The 19,704-nt window shown below is 35.0% G+C and overlaps 2 protein-coding genes across 3 annotated transcripts; both read right to left on the bottom strand.

Annotated features, from left to right (window-relative positions):
- Window positions 1-527: 527 nt before the first annotated feature.
- LOC115439722 lies at window positions 528-4,534 on the bottom strand. The gene is made up of 4 exons (XM_037439935.1): window positions 3,801-4,534; window positions 3,470-3,630; window positions 1,101-1,173; window positions 528-673 (listed from the first exon to the last, which is right to left on the bottom strand). Exons 1-4 carry the CDS (start codon window positions 4,033-4,035, stop codon window positions 528-530), a joined length of 615 nt encoding a protein of 204 aa, XP_037295832.1. The 5' UTR covers window positions 4,036-4,534.
- A 3,328-nt stretch (window positions 4,535-7,862) lies between these two features.
- On the bottom strand, window positions 7,863-18,022 carry LOC115439786 (angiotensin-converting enzyme). 2 transcript variants are annotated; one of them, XM_030163776.2, is made up of 15 exons: window positions 17,671-18,022; window positions 15,448-15,524; window positions 14,463-14,682; window positions 13,144-13,516; window positions 12,488-12,679; window positions 11,907-12,021; window positions 11,567-11,719; window positions 11,041-11,165; window positions 10,823-10,907; window positions 10,309-10,402; window positions 9,733-9,807; window positions 9,458-9,532; window positions 9,010-9,143; window positions 8,315-8,413; window positions 7,863-8,059 (listed from the first exon to the last, which is right to left on the bottom strand). In XM_030163776.2, exons 1-15 carry the CDS (start codon window positions 17,752-17,754, stop codon window positions 7,879-7,881), a joined length of 2,082 nt encoding a protein of 693 aa, XP_030019636.1. In that variant the 5' UTR covers window positions 17,755-18,022; the 3' UTR covers window positions 7,863-7,878. The 2 variants fall into 2 exon arrangements, with proteins under 2 accessions (XP_030019636.1, XP_030019638.1); XM_030163778.2 differs by lacking the exon at window positions 17,671-18,022 and adding an exon at window positions 16,080-16,166.
- Between the last annotated feature and the right edge of the window lie 1,682 nt (window positions 18,023-19,704).

Here is a 19,704-nt window from a genome sequence, read left to right as displayed (position 1 = left end):
GCCCCGTTTTTCTTTAATATTACTAAAAAAAGGTAACACGAATGCGGTGCGTGGATTAATTTGTAATTCTTAATGAGAAACAAAGTCTTCTAAACCCACAAAATATCTTTGCTATTGCTATTCTTATCTAGCCCTAATATAAATTGCAGTTGGCAACGTACGAACAAAACAGGTAAGTTTAAGTGATTTTATATGCTTACTATGTTTTGCTGGGGGTTTCGTCTTCGTCAAAAAGTTTACTAGAAATAAACGCACCATTGTAATTTACTAAGACAAAAGTTTCCTGCGTTATTTCAAAACTTGTTCTATTCTATGGTAATTTGGTACAAATTCATTCAGCAGTTTGTGCGTTCCAACACACATCCGAACATTCAAACATGCACTTACAACAAAGTTACATTAGAATTTATCTGGTTTAAATCTATGATATGCATGGAACTGTCAATATATCAACTATTTTTAAACTCATTGAAGCATCTCGCAACTACTTTTTTGCCAAGGTTACATTTGGTTGTTTTATTTTCATTTTACTTTCTATTGAACTTCCTATCTCTTTTATCGTATGACTCTAATTCATTATTTCTATATAATGGTATAGGCTTATATTCTGTTTGTGTTATTACATTCTCATTCCATTTTGGGCTGTACGCACTCCATTCCTCGTTTGTGGAACCTGGAATAAAAAAAAAATGAATTTTCGGATTCTTTTATTGAGCTTGTAGAAATAAGATCGATTGAGAATTTAGATATGAAAAAATCCACTGCAATAATTATAAAGCTTAATGGCAAAAAAAGTAGGCCGACAGAATCCGAAACTCTAAGTTATTTCCTGCGTTTTGCAATGTCTTTAAAATTTAGCAATAATTTTTTGAACTTGATTTTTTTTACTAATGTTTTTCTATTTTATTTTGCTTAATTAAAGAAATAGTAATATTATATTATTGTGTGTCTTACCGAATTTAGAAAAACTTCTGTCGTGCCCTGCAAAAATAATACATATTTTATTTTGATGTTCTTAATAGGTAACTTGTAATGTCTTTCTTGTGTTAACCTAACTTTGCCTAATACATAGAAATTATACATTCAATAAAGTTACTTACCATATTCTGGTGGCTGCCAGGACCATTCGGGATGAGAATGTTTTGCCTTTAACTTGGTAAAGAAAGACGCCACCTTAAACAAGGAAACTTTTGTTAGGTAATTTGGTCATTCATCAGTCATCATTTTTTTCTGTATAGGTTTATTTGGAGCTCCAGCCTTCCAGGGTCAAATATAAATAATTGCCTTAAAAATGTTCTAAATGCCAATTCAAGTCTTATAAAAAGTTCAGACGTTTCGAAAATTATTACACAACCAAGACAGGAAAGTAAAAAACGCGTCTATATTTTTTGTTAGTCTACGAATTATAAAAAAATACTTTTACTTTCGAATTACAGAGACCATACATTTTTTTGTATGTATGTATAGATGCATTACTTATATCATTAATCATCAAAACTGCACTAGTTAAATTCTCAAGGGTGAAATCGCGTGCAAATCATAGAAGATCATGCAAACATTTCTAGCATCTGTTAACGGTCACTGCAATCAACTGAAGCGATTTTGACTTCGCGTGACTTTAGTTAATGACATTCAGTTTGGAAGATCCGGAGGTCGACAGCCTCAGATCCGCGTGAATTATTTGAAAATGCCGTTGGCATCAGCATGGTGACTGACGGTGGCGAAAGGTGAAATTTTCTGAAAGGGACCCGGCAACATGTAGGTACTCTAAGATGTTTTTATTACATAGATACGTTGTCGGAGCTCAATACTGGCAAGACGAAGGTAAGGTAATTGCCCGACTTGACGGCCAATAAGCGTCCGACACTAACGTTGTTACGTAACTATCGATTTATATATATCCTTTTCTAACGAATGTATACTGCACGTTTTTATTCCTTCTTCGAGCCAATTTGTAATTATATGTACAGGTACGTGACTATAGCAAATAGTGCGCTGTTTTTATGTGCCATTTTGTTAATGTATGAAGCGTCTATTTGTAAAACGTCATTGTAGGTACTAATAATAATATAAATTCGGTTTGCAAAAATGATAATTAGATTTTACATAAATTCCGAATAGGAAGCCGGCAAGAATCGGCTTATATAGACTCTTCGCCACTGCTTATATAGACAGTAACAAGGCCTAAAAAATTACAGGTGTAAGTGATGCTTCATTTATATCTGTTCCACTGTAAGTTTGACTGTAGCTGACATTAAGCCGCCTGTATAAATTGTGTACAAAGTATCTTTACATAAATTGGAACAGACCGAAGTCTGTCAATTATTTTATATTGAAGAAAAACTAATACGGAGAGTCTTTATTAGAGCAACTGAAGCCAAAACAACAGATTTTAGATTTTTTGTGTTTGTCTGTATGTTTGTACATGCATCACTTAAAAACTACTGCATGGAATTGAATGCAGTTTTCACCTATGTATCGTTAGAGGTGTAACTTAACATATAGCCTCCAATTAATCCCGGGGGAATATAAACCGGTATTTTTATCCTGGAAAAACCCTATAACGCGAGGAAAGTCGCGAGCAAACAGCTAGTCCAGTATTGGAACATCTGAACCGATTTTGTAAATTCTTTCACTTATGGGAAGCTACATTACTGATTCCTGTGTGCTATATATACTGGGAAATACCTTTTTTAGCAGGAAAATAAGTTGAAAAACATTTTCAGGTGGGCGGAGTCACGGGCAAAAGCTAGTATTGTATTTACTCGTATTTTAAGTCAACACATAAACTTTACTTTTAGTATAAATTAAGTTTCAATAAAACAAATGAATAGCTTTCCTTCTTTGTATGCTGTGAAAATGCAATTGAAGAAATACGGATCCTATAAAGGTTTTACTACACAATTATATGCGCTGTAAACTAGTACATACAGGTTAATAACTCAATAGAAAAGCAGTGTAAATATTTACTTAATTGTAACATTGGCTTTTACTAACTTTAAAACATGAATTGCTGCAGTTGTTATATTATAGTTATTTATTTAATTATTTTTTTTGCAGCGCTAATATGCTGATAAAATGCAATACAATCGCCAATTTGGATCTAATCGTATAACAGCTATTTATACATAAATCTGCAAATTTATAAGGCTTCAAATGGGAATCGCAGATTAGCGCTATTAAAAAGTCGAATAAGCCTACGACATGATACTAATTGATAATTATTTGATATCGAAATGGAAATGATCAGAAATCGAGATGAATATACGTTTTATAGACTTAAAGCTATTAAAATATATTTTTTACTTATTCGCTAGTTGGACTATATGCTTGATTATTGATTTGTGTGAATTCTATAGTACAAAATCACACACGGGGTGTTCGGTGGTAATGTGGTAGCATCTCCGACTTCCCTTTTGGGAAAATGCATCAACTTATGTTTATATCATAAATCAAGTATAGGGCTTACCTTAGCAGAACTGACAGCGATCTTAAACACCAACAACGCGAGCCCAATGGCAACAGACTTGGCAGCCATGATGCTGGTCAGCAACATCCATGTGGAGGAGGCTCCCATGTGGAAGATCAGTGGCATCATCGCCATGGACATCTTCTTCATGCTTTTACCACCTGTAAGGGTTATAATAAGAAGCACTTGGTCAGTGGTCAATATTACAAAAATGAAAACCAAATAATCATAACAGCACTGATTGCTACTAAAATTTTGTACATTTTAAAGATTCCTATCGTTTGCAATCAGTCAATAAGATCGAATGTGACACATTAAAACAAACACTTACTTCTCCCGCCATTGTCGATTTTCGGCTTAATATCATTATAATGTAGCAGTCTCCCAAGCTCACTGGTCCCCCATCGCCGATCATTGAATCCTTCTAACCACCTGGCCAAATAGTCCACGCCTTCATAAAACTTTAACTCAAACTTTTCACCTATATTTGAGAAATATTGTAATGAATACTCATCGCATGCAGCTGAATGAAAAATAAAAAAAAATACGAAAGCAATCTTCGCCATCGTGCGTGTTTCGGCAATGATGGTTGGCAACTGAACGGTTGAAGCAAAAAAATCTTGCCGCTGAAGTTTCAATGTGAAGGTTGATGCGTGAACGCAACTTGAGAGGGGTTGGTTATTCAATATTCAAAAATAGAAATTATATTTGGATTTATATGTATTCGTATTTACAATCGATGGACACGTTATATCATCGATCGTAATCTTTACATATTTAACTGAACTGTTTTTTGTAGAAAAGTATTATTCGTAAATCTTTTTAATTTCCCGCCCGTAATACGAGTGATGAAAATGTACGGAACGAATGGTCTAGACCCTTTGTTCAGAGGGCAAGGAGAGGGCAGAGAGCTCAGGGGGCCGGAGTTGGGGGTTAAATGACGAATTCCAAGATTCATCTTTTAATACATTACAGGAATACAATCGCCACGGCTGCAGTCGTTGTAATTTTACTTCAGTTACTATTAAATGCAAGTCATCTCTACGTCAATTACTGTAATTATAAAAGAAACTCGAGGTTATAGGGTCTCGTGAGTAGAAATTATATTCTTTTATCTTTCTATTTAATATCGTTCCTCAGACTTTAGTCTGGTCTTAAGGCCTTTTATATTGTAGATTGTAGATTTGATAATTAAGTAAAAGAAAAATAATGCGAAAATCCACTAATTGTTAATAATAGTTCGTAATTATAATGCGAATTTTTAATCATATTACTGTGGGATGGGTACGGCCAATCACCTGCAACGCATATGCTAAACACTACGAATTCATTTGGTCACAATAATTTACATCCAAATACATATATTTGTTTTAAGGATGTAAGATTTCAAAGTACATACTGGTGGTAGATCTCTCATATGTGAGAGTCCGCCTGGGTAGGTACCACCGCGAGGATCAGATCAGGATGGCGAGCGCAGTGTTTTGTTCGAAACTTACACTTATGTATTTAACATTCACGGTTTGAGTATTTATTGTAGTTTCTTTTCTAGAAGATAAGTAAGTACATGATTTCATTTAATAGCGCTATACCAAAATCACCCTGTAAACTATAATAAATAAATCTCATACCAAACAATACTTTGTAATTCAAATTGTTGGATAGTGTTTCTACTGTTTATGGGCAGCCGTATCGCTTACTATCAGGCGAACGCCAAGCTCGTCTCGTCATTCAAAGCAATAAAAAAAAATCTTTCCTAGGTGTCTAATCGGCAACATGGTCATCAAGACTACAAATTCACTCGTTTAGCTTTTTACCACTATTAAATGTATAACAATATGTTCATACCGCAGTTAAAATGCTATTAAATTGTCGTTATTGTATAGACAAAATATCTTGGGTCGTTTTAGGCCTTTCTAAGGCAATTTCCCATGGTAATTTTTTTACACCATAATTCGCTGAATTGTATGTTGATCACCAACGCTCATGAGTACATTTCTATAGGACTTATTAATGACTGTCAAACTTTAAGGAAGAATGGATGGGAAGAGGGAAATTTATTAAGGCGATACCTCAAGGTCCATTTTCATACATTTTGTTTCACCTTTAATCTGGGTAACGTCATATTAAATTTTAAAGGCCGGAATATCCATGATTATTAATTATTTTTACGTTTTTCTTTCAACTGCGAGAACTAATCACTAACTAAACGTGAATTTAAATTCTTTACTTGCGAATACTTGTTTAGTTACCCAGATTAAAGGTGAAACAAAATGTATGAAAATGGACCTTGAGGTATCGCCTTAAGCCTTAGACAATTTCATTAGCTGATGCCGTTTTACGCTTGTTTTTATCAGACCGTGCTATGTCCCAGTCGAGCCGAGCCGTTTAAGCTTAACAAAAAAAAAAAAAAAAGTATTTACGCACGTACGTATTTATGTCGTCAACTTAAAAGCCATGCTTTTATTCAGTTTAGAAATAATTTGTTGTTAATTGACAGAAATTTAATCTAAAAGGTGAGAAATAATTTTGGTATTAAATTCATACCACTTGTCTCATGAAGACCGTGCATTAATGATATTTCTCATCTCACTTTTGTGCTAAATCTGTCGCGTAATTAGTGCATAATATCAAGTCGTCTAGTTTTATATTCCTTTCAGAAATAAAGTGAAAGCTAACACGTGATGCCATTACGAGGAGTCATTTTTCAAAAACAATTTTGGAAATACGACGTATGAGTATGATATTCTCAAAGTCTTGCGACATTTTGACTAAGTTTTATTTTATATGTTCAGTATTTCCCAGATCTTAATTTGCTGTGTATATCTTATTACTTTGGAATACTTAAATAAATTGAGGCTTACTTTACATGTTAACTTGCTATATATCTCAACTCTTGAGGTTTGGGTACTCATAATAAAAAAAATATATATAATATCAGCCCTGTATTATATACTTGCCCACTGCTGAGCACGGGCCTCCTCTACTACTGAGAGGGATTGGGTACTCGTTGTACTATTTAAATTAGTTTTATTTATAATAGGCGTCATACGAAAAAAAAAATCTAAATTGAATTTTATTTCGATATAACAAATATTTCTAAGACATTGATACTCGAATTTACTGTTTATAAAACCGAGTAGACGCATAATGATATCTCAATCATGATTCAAATTTGCCAAAGCCCAAACCACACAATAAAAGTGTGATGAAAACATGCGATAAATTATGGTGTATTTAGAATAGGTTTTGTGTTAGTTTTTGCATGTCTCTCAGCGTTGTTATTTTAATTTCAGAACTGTAGCGGAGTGATTTATTTAATACTAGTTTATCTGCCCTGGTTATACTTCTATTATGTATAGAAAGCAATAGGATTACAAAGTTATTTACGCTGTTGATTAAATCGCCGTAGCAATGTTGTTTTTTAATTGTATTATTGACAAGTGAGTTATGTTTTTATTATGCAGTAAAAAAAGTTGTTAATTATTTCATTAACTTTTCTCCGTCATTTCGTTTTTATGTTACCATGAGATTTATTCATTCGTGTAACCTGGATTTTTGATTTATTTATTAAATATAATTTCTGGTTTCATAGACGTATACTTAATAATGTATTTTTCCGAAGGGTTGTCGTAACAAATGATTTATATAACTGCATTATGGGATGGGCATCACATCACGTCGATCTCTTATCTACGTTTGTGAATTTATTTAGGATTTATCGAATATTCGAAGGAGACTAATATTTTAATTTTTTAGATTACATTTTCGCGACGTAAGCAAGTACCTTGATTGATATCTCAAGGTAATGACGACAGTTAAACGAATATAATTAATCACTACCTAATTATTGATTTAGAAATTTATTACTACCAAAATGAGAATTGACGGGATATGACATACTTTTATGCTTAATTTTTTGTCTTCATGTATCGGCATAAAAGTTAGAACGTTTCCGACGGAGTTCTTATAATAAAGTTACCAGAGTATTAATGAACAAAAAAACAGAAACACTTTCACTATGCGCTATCTTCGTCAATGCTCGTTAGTGATGCGTAAAAAAGCTAACAAACATAGAACATCTGAGATAATCTTAAAATTTTAAAACCGCGACTTATAGTTTCTAACCTTCTTTTTTCATCTGCCTTTATTCCACTTCAATCTGAGGTCGGAGAAACAAAGTTTAAAAAAAATACTAAAATATCGAGTTTAACGACCAGCCTCTCGTCTTACGTTAACTTCCTCTGGGCTATCCAGTCTCAGAAAAACCACATAAATTATTCCTTAACCCGGTAATCGATTCAGGATCTCCACGCTGGTCTACAATACAGTGGTGATGTCGTATAGTGCATATAATACAACTACGCCACCAAGGCAGTCAATAGGAAAAAATAAATAATGTACAAATAAATTTATTTCAAAATGTTATAACAAATGGTTAAAATTAACAATAGTCTGAGAGAGTAGGCTTTGTTGGAGGTCCCATCCGATTGCTGCGAGAAGAGAGCGACGTCGTGGTAATTTGAACTCCATCCTATAAGCGGTTCGTCTCGATTTTGAACACGTAGCCATAATTCCAGGGGTCGGAAGTATCTAGAGATGAAATAGAAAGAAAAAGAATTCATTCGCTGGTTTCATACCTTTTAATATAATGTTTTGGAACTGTTCGGAAATGGTCATTGTAGCTACATGAAATATTATTGTTGTGAGATATTTTATCTTGCATTATTAGATTTTGGCAAAATGTTCAGTCATCACAACAAAGTGAATTAGCAATATTCTATTACGTCAATTGACAATGTTACCGCGACAATGAATTTTCTTCGTTAATAGATAAACAATACCAACTTAACCAAAGCTTCTGGTGATATCCTGTTAGTTTTCCCCCTTGTCATAGTTCTGATGATATCTGAAGCCGATTTAGAAGACCCAGGCTGCATAATTTCACTGTAAGGTTTAAAAGATTTTTTGTAATACTTTCACCAGTGGTTAGTGAAACTAAAATTGTAATATTAAAAACAAATATTTTTAGAAGTACGCGGATTAAAGATTAAAATGACATTGAGTTTGTTATTAAAAAAAATGCTTTTAAATTGTAATGATATAACGAAATTTTATTTGAGTTTTATTTTACTAAAATATTATTCACGCGAAAAAGTTTTCTGTTTGTTAGAAAACAAAGCAGATACGTATATGGCATTGTCATAGTAAAACCATGCTCCGGAACGACTATATCTGTTTACCCAAGAAAAATATACGGAGATAATTGGAATCCGAGAAAGTATTTTCACGCGGGAGGAGTGAGCATACCTACATGAAGTGAGTATTTCTTAAAATAAATGTACGCAACGAAATAGTATATACGAAATTTTCTCTCACATCTATCTCTTTTGTTGTTTGTCTTAATACATCCGTTATACCAAATAATATATAGAATTAGTGTATTAAAACAAACAAAAAAAGCCTAATAAAATTTCGTAAAAATTATTCCGCAATTTGCGAAATACTTAAGATACTTTTTTGTTAATAAATATAAATTTTACCTGAGAAGTCTCCCCGCCTCTCTGCTCCTATATATGTCGCACTCAAACAGCTGACCGAGGTGTCCAGACACCAGGCACAGTTGCTCATAGATCTGGAACTCCAGCACCGTCGCCAGGAAGTATTTGATATATTCCTTAAAAAATAGGGCTTATTACTTCTAATGACGTCTTAGGCCGGTTTTAAACATCCGGCCTAGCTAGGGGATATTTTAACGACTTTTGCTTCAAAGCAACATTAATCTCTAATCAAGCTTATTTTTTTTAATTTCAAACGCCTCATGCCTGTCTGGTATATCAGGCAATTTGCTCAAACTTGCCTGATATACCAGATACTATACTACTGATCACAAGAGGTTTTACTTATATAATTTCTAAAAGATAATTTGTAACATATCTGTAGGGAGTAGGACTTCTAAATGATTAACAAATAAAACGGAGTGTTGCTTACTTGGTCAGAGATCACGTGGTATTTGGATCCTGGATCGAAGTCCGCTTCAGATCTTGGAGTTGGTGGTATGACGCCCTAAAACATTATCAAATTATGAGCTGAATTTACCATAAATATTGCAGATTGCAGTATTTTGAAATATAGCATAATATTAAACGCACAGAATTTTGAACTTTTATCCCATAAGAAAAATTGGATAGTTAGGTTTTAGTTGTGATTTAAAGAATTGTTTAATTTTATATTTTTAATTGTGATTTGAATAAATGAATTATTACCTGATACCGAAGCTTCATTTGCCACCATCGATGGTTCATGTTCTGTACTCCTTCTTCAAACACCGACCAACGCCACTGACACAATATAACATAAAAATATTGTAAGTAAACCCTCATTTAGATGGACCAATTATTGCTAGCTATAATTGCACGCAATTACTGATTACAAACGTTTCTTAATTATTATTTTTATACGCGCACGGCATAATTATCCCATTGCCCCTGAGGGCAAGTTAAGTAGGTTCCAATAGAATGTCGACTGACGAGAGATGATTACCCCTCGGCAATCGATACAATTATGCCGGCCTGTTCGAACTGAATATACACAGGCTAATCCTGGAATGCGACATACGTACGTGAACCACTATTGCAGGCTTTAACATCATGTGCACGGTGGTGGCTATCCGAGCGGATACGAAATGTATCCTACCACCAGCAAAATGTTACCCCGTCTTTATATGCACAATATACCTGTACGTGACTTTTCATATTATCGAGTAGGTTTATTACTAGCAATAATTGTTTATTCAATTAATAGTGCGTGTATTTCATCATACATAGGCAGGGAAACATTACCTGGTCCACCATAAACGCGAAGGGTAGGTAGGCAACTTTCTCAAGGGCCATTGTCATCAGGAAGTTCATGCTAACTTCATAAGGATCGTGGGTTCTGAAAATGATGAATTGGTTATAACTTGGATTAGTTATATCTAGGATTCATTATTTATCAAAGATTATGATGAAAACTTAAAATATCAGATAAATTATGTCTCTAGATCCCTCAAATTTAAAAAAAAAACCCAGTTGTCATTGACTCAAACTCAGAATAAAATTACATGTAATAATAGGGAACTTTAAAAGATTTAAGAGTCGCGTCATTTAGATTCAAAACAATTAATTTCGATTCATAAATATCTACATTAAATTTTAATGCCAGAATCGAATTTGCAGCTTTGAGCTTTACAGTTGAACGCTACTTGCTTGCTGGAACAACAAATGATTGCAATTTTAAATATAATTTTTTTAGGTCGTAAGTCTTCTATAGTTCTGATAATGGATGATGAAGGATAATTTTTTTAGCATTACTTACTTATTTTGGTAGAGTCCAATTCGCTGCAAATGCGGAAGGTTGTATACAGAAAGCGTTGCAGCGTTTGCTACAGCTTCATGGAATGCTGGAAAAACAAATAAAAAAGACGAATTAAGGCTGCCATACACCAATAATAATAATACCAAACACTACGGAAGGGTCGTCAAGATCAAACGAATTTAATATTATGACAGATAAGTAATCGTTCAACACTTTACCAGGATTTGCCCCATCCCTGAACAGTTGAGGCTGGTCCGCGTACTGAAGATAGTACTGTATGTGCGCCATCTCATGATGAGTTGATATCAGGTCTTGCATCGTTACTTCTGTGCATTGTTTGATCCTGAAAGATTTCATAAAATATTTTGATATGTGTTGCTCGTTGAATGTTGGATCTTATGAACTATCCGACCTTTATCTTACTTGAATAAAAAAATATCCCATCCCTACCGAGTGATCATAGGTGAACCACCACATTAGGACATATTCCAATCCCTAGCAACTATCCTCAAAAACTCATTCAAGTTTGATTTACTCGATCAATCGATCAAACGTAGGACTTCACTGATTCTGATAGCAATACGCAGGAACTTAAACTGCAAGACAGCAATACCCTATAATTGATTTGATAGATATTATCTCCTTCAAAAAGTGCTGTTTTTGAGACATACGGCGCGCGGATGCGTAAACGCTCTTAAAAGTACCTACTCGGGCTATGAAACAAGATGATTAGATGTCCTGTACCTATAATCGATCCTATTGCAGAAGTCCCATGCGCTGGCAGTACACTGGACGCTGCGCTGAGGAGGTCGAGCCAACATAGAGCTGCGCCAAAACTCTGGAGGGGCTGGCTTCATGCCCATCGACGTGTAAAAGTCTTCCGCCATTTGGAACATTCTGGAATGAATATTATTTGCGTAAAATTTTACAGGGCTTTATACACTTCTTTCATTAAAAATCGCTAGCTCTCCTTACTAGCAATGTAAATTATCTGCTATAAATCACAGATGCTGCTACTTAATTCTTGAATAAGGTTAAAAACAATTGATTTTAGTATTGTAAATATTATTGTGTATATTCTTACCTCAGAGGCGTGAACCCCTGTCGCAGCATCTCAGACGTGACGTCCACGTTAGGTGCTTGAGGGAATGGCATCACTAGGTCCATGATCGATTTCCAGTTTTGCGCCCACATGTTACCTGTATCAAACCCAAAGTATTTTATGTACGTATATAATTTATAATTAAGGTATTTTTTGCTTTAAAAACAGTTTGAATAAATAAAGATCGTGATTTTGAGAAAACTCCTCTGCAGAACTTTCGAGATTTGAATTAAAGTAAACAATGTCCTTTTTACAAAATTCTTGTATCACCAACCTCACATATTAATATTTCGTAATTACAAATGGAATTAAAATTTGTCGCTGTTAATATGTACTAATATGTGAAGCGAAAGAGTTTGTTAGTTTAACCCCGCTAATTTTTGAAACTATTAAAATCTTGAGTGCTATAGATGAATTTTTAATGTGGGAAAATATATTATACCTGAACTTTTTCACGCGGGTGGAGCCGCAGGCAAGATCTAATATTTGATAAGATCAATTTAGGTATTCTGTAAAAGCAGACACATTTAAAACTGTAAACAAAATATAGGTATAATTCTTACCTAACAAATGTGAGGGGATGGGTCCATCAGCTCGCACGCTTGTCTCTCCGTACCGCTGCACCAGTCTTCTTCTTACATAAGTGAACAATTGCTTGTATAGCGGGGACACTTGGTTGTAGATCTCCTCTACACTCGTTCTGAAGGTCTGGTCTTCGTATGTCGAGCGCATCTGATCTCCGGCGTCTCTGTAGCCTGATGGGAAATATAGTTTTATAATATTTTACGGAAATAAATGTTTTTGAAGTTTGTGTTAAGGAATTCCATTTTTTTAAATTACTTATTTCTTGCAATAATTAAGTAATATCTAGATATACTAGTTGATCATCAAACAAAATATGCTCAAATATTTGATTACCTAATTAAACTTCTAAATTTATTTTAAAGTTAGGTAGTGTGAGTGTTAGCACTGTCGATGGTGTAATTGTATTGCGGTGCGACTACCGCGCTGAGGTCCCTAGTTATCCTCCAGTCGAATTAAGTGATATTGGCCATTTTTTCTTTGTGCTAGTCCAGAGACTCAAACTAGCGATTTGACGATAGGTTCACCCCCTATCACATAATGGGACGGAATATCTACGCGTGGAAAAAAGTAGGTGCTCTAGTGGCAACTTGGGTTAGACAAAACCGGAAGATAAAAGATATATACAAGTATTTACCAGTGGCAACAGCAGCTTGATTCGCCAGTTGAACGTATCTCATGAACCGATTCTTCAACTTGGGACCAGTTTTGTCTCTAAAACTCCTCCAGACGTATAGCAGCTCGCTCTCAATTCTCGAATGTGCCAGAATTCTAGTTATCTCAGGATCTAGTTGCATGTCACAGTAGTTCGGGTACTCTTGAGATTCAGTATAAGCTTGGTAATGCTGGTAGGGCTGGTTAGCCAGCTGGTAACCCTGGATTGGCAGGTCTTGAAAGTCACTACCTTGGAACGGCGCTCGAGGAATGTGCGGGTCATATGGCTTTTGACCGTATGGGCATATCTTTGCTGTGTTGTAGATTTCTTTCATTTCTGATATTACTTGTTGGAGCTAGAATATGTGAAAATTAATTATCATTTTTGGTATTTAAATCAACAATATCTTTTTAAGCAATTATGTCTCCCCAAAATATAAATACAAATCATATCTCTTAGGTAAAATCATGAATATTTATAGAAAAACTCCGCTTTGACTTATTGTTTAAAATTGTAATAGTAACTTATTAATATGTATTAAGACGTGTTTCTAAATTCCACGAAAGAAACAGAAAGTAAATTATTCGTAATAATAAAACGGTTCTTTATGAGTAACTTACAAAACATTAGCAAAATATTTCATTACATTACGTCACTGTTTGGGTTTCCTGATAGAAAATGCAAAAGGTTGTTGCGCATATTATGATAGTATCTCTCAAGGGGTTCGTTATTGATTTTTAGATAATATTGTACTGGTGGTAGGTCTCTCATATATGAGAGTCCGCCTGGGTCAGTACCACCGCAATCTCTATTTCTGCCGCCAAGCAACAATGTGTAGTCACTGTGTTCCGGTTTAAAGAATATTGTAGCCAGTGTAACTACTGGACATAATAAGACTTAACATTTCATGTTTCAGCGTGGCGAGCGTTGTGGAATACCAAACAATACTTTGTAATTCAAGGTGTTGGATGGTGTTTCTACTGTTTATGGGCGGTCATATGGCTTACCATCAGGCGAACGGCAAGTTCGTCTCGTCATACAAAGCAGTTAAAAAAATCAAGGTCTTTCTCATAATTTAAACATCGTTGCGTTACATCGAGCCCGTTCAATATGTGGCAACGTTGCAACGCACGGAGCGTCGTTGCTAGATGATGCAGATATGACGCGATATAGGTAACTATACATCACATCAGTAGGTAAGTATGTATAAGTACAATATACACGTGCGATTAAATGAATCAAGCATCATGAATGCCAGACTGAAAGCTAACACAACTCAGTAAATAGAAGAAATCAGTAACCTCTGTAAACTTTTCATCGCTCAAAGCAGCTCGGCTACTCTGAACAATCTTGGCTAGCTGCCGCCTGCTTTGATGATCAGATAGCCTTGTTGAGTCGAAGGCGGCCGCTTTCCTCCACGACAGTCGCTCGAACTTCGAACTGATGGCCAGTTCCTCCACCATTCTTCTCCTGTTGTATTCTGTTATGTTTGTCACGAATTTCCATTGCGACATTGTTACTCTGTGAGACATACGTTTATAATTATAAGCTGACATTAGTAACTTAAATCTATACCTTCGATTGGATTGCGGAAATAAACCAGTCAACATAAAGTTGGATTTATTTTCGTAGTTAAGGTGGTAGCTCAAGGTCCATTTTCATACATTTTGTTTCGGTTGGGTAACTTTAGTATTGGGTAGTATTAGATTATCGCAGAAGAAAAACGTAAAAATAATTAATAATCATGGATATTTCGGCCTTTAAAATTTAATATGACGAAATTTTAAAGGCAGAAATATCCATGATTATTAATTATTTTTACGTTTTTCTTCAACTGCGAGAACTAATCACTAACTAGACGTGAATTTAAATTCTTTACTTGCCAATACTTGTTTAGTTACCCAGATTAAAGCCGAAACAAAATGTATGAAAATGGACCTTGAGCTACCACCTTAATACGAAAATAAATCCGCCGATGCCTATACCTACATAGGTACGTACGTAGGTATAGGCATCGGCGTAGCGTGAGGCGTCGGGCAGGTGGGAAAGGAGGCAGCTGCCCTCTGCAATGAACACTGGTACATACTTTTGTATGCAAGTAGGTACTCGTGTAATGTGTTGAATTAATGTTTGCCTACTTTGCCCTAGATTAAAATTAGAGATTTGCTCTCCCCTAAGTTGAAAGCTGGGAACGCTCATCGATGTAGGATTCTTATTGCAGATTTACATTTATAAATTAATCACTAATGTATGGCTTGCTGCTTAAAACGAAATCAGTTATCTTACCGATAGCACATGCCGGACGCTTCCCGGTCGTATTCCCGAAGGAACTGCATTGCTTCAGCCGCGTTAGTGTTAGTTCCCTGAGAAAACAGTACGAAACTCAAATAATATGAAATTCAAGTCATAGGTTCATTGAGGAATTAGGAAGATAAGTGGGAAAGATGTTTTGCAGCCTTTGTATGTAATAAGACTTCAAGGAACTTTGTGGTAAATGGTCCACATAGAGTATCGACTGATGAGAGATGATTACCTGCTGTCAGTCAACACAGGCCTGTTTGAAACCAGATATAAGTAGGTACACAGGCTAATCACGGCTCAATAATTGAGTGGGGCATTACGGCGGGTTTTACATATTTTAGTGGTCGCTAACCGTGTGGATACAACGATCCCACCACCAGCTATGGTGATATAACATGCCCATCGATACAAGTGATTGGCAATTACCTAATAAATCTCCTATTGATTGATCGGCTTATTAGCCTCCTGGCAGTAAGCAGTAAACGTGCAGGTTTAGTGTAATTTTCATGTTGGTCAGTCTGTGTGATTATTCTAACACGATCAGCCCGGGACTAGATACTGGCTGAAGTCGGGCAGGCAATTATAACCAAATGATCGGAAAAAGTACGCCAAATTACTTTTGGTTCTGCAATATACTCGTAATAGTGTGCTGCGCCGATCCCTTAGAGGCGTAACTACACCGCAAACGCCTGTTGCAAATAATACGACTGCTGATGTCCTGCTTTGGTCTTTTTCTTTTCACGCCAGGGGCCGTCATGCCACTCTTATTACGCCACTGAGTCAAGGATAGGTAGAAGAAGTGGAATCGGCATATCCGCAGTGCAGTTATAACTTGACCTTAATTATCTATTTATTTATATGACATATGATTTTTTTAATCAACATAATCATCTCCACGGTGCCATACACCACATAAGTGTCACTTGAGCGACATATTTTTTGCCATACAACCTTCACGCTTGGAGTTGCGCCTCAAATTGCAGATTCGTGTGCCTTGAGCAATTTTAGGGTTCCGTGATCGAGAAACGGGATTGACATTATTACAACTACCCTTCCGTGTAGATACCTGCCTAATAGTTTTCGGGTACGGGGGATCGCCTGTACACCGTTAACAGGGTACCCCAGGAAACCACCATAATTAACGGGTTAAGTTCGAATTAAATTATTGCTAAAGCAAAGGTTTTTAAAGTATTTTTTTGCCACTCCATCCCGCTGCTGGAAATAGAAATGCCAACACCCACCTTCTCTTCAATGCCAGGAAGAAAAAGCCTAGATGCTCACCAAGTACAGGAACCTATTATTTAGTTAGATCTCTGTAATCACTTAGGATGTTCTAGATTTCCGAGATCTGTGTCTAAAACAATCAAGTCAACTAGCTAGGGTTTTAATTAAGCCAAATGATATCTAAGAAATTTATAGGTGTACAGAAAGCACCAGAAATAATATCTGTATCGAAATGATACGGGTTAATTAACGTTCAAGAAATAATGACATTAATATTATGTTTCAGTACAGGTAACAATAATTATAGTCAGCATTATTTTTGCATATATCAATAAGATTCTTGTAGAAGAGCCAATTTTCGATAGTAAATAGCAAAAGTAAGGTGATTAACAAAATAACCATTGTTAGCCTTTTCTTGGCTAACTGTTAAGGCAGAACAATGGCCACCTAAATTTTCACTTTCGCTTAGAGAAAAACCGATTTCATTAGTATTGTGAATTGGTAAGACACGTGGACGAACTCAGTGGGTTAGTTCAGTGGGGGGTCCGCGAAATGAGCGCTATTGCATATGACACGTTAGGTAATCCGGTGTAAACAACTATGCCCAAAAGACAATTTATATTTATAAACTAAGATGTTCTTAATACCTATCGTAATTGGTACTTGCATAATTTAATATTAAATAATATACAGATATGTACTTGCGTGCAGTAAAGGGAACAAATACCCCCTATAATATCTGAAAACTGATACAAAATTTAATTAAATATGTGGAATAGAATTTTGACTTTAAAACTTTATAGTATAATATTAGAGGCTAATAATTTTTATACGTAGGTAATAAAATCGATTTTAACAGTTTTTATATTCTGTCGATGATCGCATGGTTGCGTATGTAGGCAATGCATTTATCTAAATGTTACACGTTGATATAAATGCAAGATAAATGTAAACATAATTGTTAAGATATCTAAAGTTACTCACCATTCTAAAGTAGCTCTGTGATTCCACATACCGTGTGCAGAAAGCAAAGAAAAAGCATATTGCTACGCCGCCATTGGCGTCCATTTTGGAAAATCGAACTGTCAAATCACACACTATTTATTATCTGTTGATGCGAGCAACGTTATTATCATACATGCATTTAATTTACATTTTTATGACCGAATTAATAATTATTGTGAATTATTGTTTTTTTATTATTTGATTTTGAATGCCATGAGTTATGTTTGCTTTTTGGTTCTTCTATGTTAGAAAATGTGTTTTATTTTGCTTGTGGAGTGTGTAGATGCGATCGTTCTGTCCCGCGGACTTTCTTGTCGACGACTGGCGTAATATTTCCGTTGCTTTTGTTTTGTGCACGGTTTGGTGAACACCGAGCGGTCTACAAGAGAGTGGCACGAGACAAAATATATTTTCCTTAAGATCTATCCTGACGATTTTATATACAACTGCAAATATGGGGTAGATAATAAATTTAATTCACTTGATTTTTTAAAATTTATCTTAGTTAAAGTTTGCTTGGACAAGTTGAAATCTACCAAAACCTAATAGTAGGTAATGAAAATAGTTTAAAGTGAAAAGATTTGTTTAAATTAGTTTTGCCTACTTCCTTTCAGTAATAATTTCGGAAAACAAACTATGATATTAGCCGGATCTTTAGTTTGATATCTTGGTAATGCATTTTATACATATTTTAAATCATTTAAAATTGCCTAAAATAGTTAGTGCATTATGAATGTTGACACAATACTTAATATATTTTATGCCTAACACTCCACTGTAGATCAAACATTTTAATTATGTTTTTAGTTAATTTGAATATAAGAAGCGTTGTGAGTATTAAGAAAACAATCTCGCGTGCGTCGGTGGACACGCGCGAAGCCATCGCGTGCTCCACTGCGACATATTGTACGCCGATTAGATTATTACAGATGAGACAAATGTCTTGGGCAGGTATTGACGTCGTAATTCAGTTTTGGAATTTTTATATAAATAATGACGAGCAAGCCTTTCGTCTGATGGTAAGCGACACTACTTCCCATAAACAGCAACATAGCCCTGCACTAGTTAGTCACCCTGAGACACTAATGTCTTAAAATCTAACTTAACTACTGAGTGTTAAGTCTCCTAATGCCCAATAATTACGAAAGATATTTCGTGTTATTGTTTTGACGTACACAAACTCACCTAGCAAAACAGTCTCGATTCCCGTGTCTTAACTTTAAAGATGCGATAAGCCATTTTTCATCAATAAAATGTTATAATAAGAGTAATACTAAAATTTGCAACTAACACATGAAATTTACAACAGTATCGTCGCCATGAATTTGTACAAAGACACATCCAGCATTTTAGCAAAAGTGGGTACTTGCGTGAAATAATATGATAGGGAACCATAGAATAAATCATAGTTTCAAGTTTTCAACTTCATTATTGGCACGATACTGGATCAATGTGCAACGATGTGCCACATCTGCTATAATATAGATTCTATAATACTTACGTGGTTTTACGAGATGTATGATGGCGTTTTACAGTAACGCTCGGCAATCTTTATTTCAGGGTTAGATGTAATCTCCATAATATATTTAAGTATCTTTAATCTCCATTACCTGTCATAAACATCTTTAACATCAATCAAACGTAGATTGACCAACAACGTGAATCTGCTAAACCTTTTGTCTATGCTAAAGATGAGATGATTGAAACTGTATTTGTTTAGAGCAGTTGTTACACGATTCATTACGCCGCAGTTTCATTGTCATAAAAAATAATAAATATTTACATTGAACATGTATAATATATAAGATAATATAAGTTTTGTTTTAGTCCTTCAACAACATAAAAAAATATGGGTCACATAATGCAGTAAATGAGCCATTCGTAAGTTACTGCTGACATATCGCAGTTAGACGGACTGTTTAAAAATGGGTTCTCATTGTTATATATTTTCCTATACTCCCCTATTAATTTTGCATAGTGATAAAAATTATAGAGATATACGCCACTGTAAAA

This window comes from Manduca sexta, chromosome 18 (assembly GCF_014839805.1).
Source record: "Manduca sexta isolate Smith_Timp_Sample1 chromosome 18, JHU_Msex_v1.0, whole genome shotgun sequence".
Taxonomy (NCBI): domain Eukaryota; kingdom Metazoa; phylum Arthropoda; class Insecta; order Lepidoptera; family Sphingidae; genus Manduca; species Manduca sexta.
The sequence above is the reverse complement of the archived record's forward strand: the minus strand, read 5'-3'. Positions and strand labels throughout refer to the sequence as shown.

What these genes read in the sequence shown, in the direction of transcription:
- LOC115439722 (XM_037439935.1), bottom strand. Translation starts at nt 4,035, where the DNA reads ATGGCGAAGATTGCTTTCGTATTTTTTTTTATTTTTCATTCAGCTGCA. An exon ending in AATCGACAATGGCGGGAGAA is followed by an intron (nt 3,631 to 3,800) that starts GTAAGTGTTTGT and finishes TAACCCTTACAG; the next exon opens with GTGGTAAAAGCATGAAGAAG. An exon ending in CTGGCAGCCACCAGAATATG is followed by an intron (nt 674 to 1,100) that starts GTAAGTAACTTT and finishes TTTTTATTCCAG; the next exon opens with GTTCCACAAACGAGGAATGG.
- LOC115439786 (XM_030163776.2), bottom strand. Translation starts at nt 17,754, where the DNA reads ATGGACGCCAATGGCGGCGTAGCAATATGCTTTTTCTTTGCTTTCTGC. An exon ending in TGCAATAGGATCGATTATAG is followed by an intron (nt 11,166 to 11,566) that starts GTACAGGACATC and finishes GAAATCTTTCAG; the next exon opens with GATCAAACAATGCACAGAAG. An exon ending in TCACCAGAAGCTTTGGTTAA is followed by an intron (nt 8,060 to 8,314) that starts GTTGGTATTGTT and finishes TTTCATCTCTAG; the next exon opens with ATACTTCCGACCCCTGGAAT.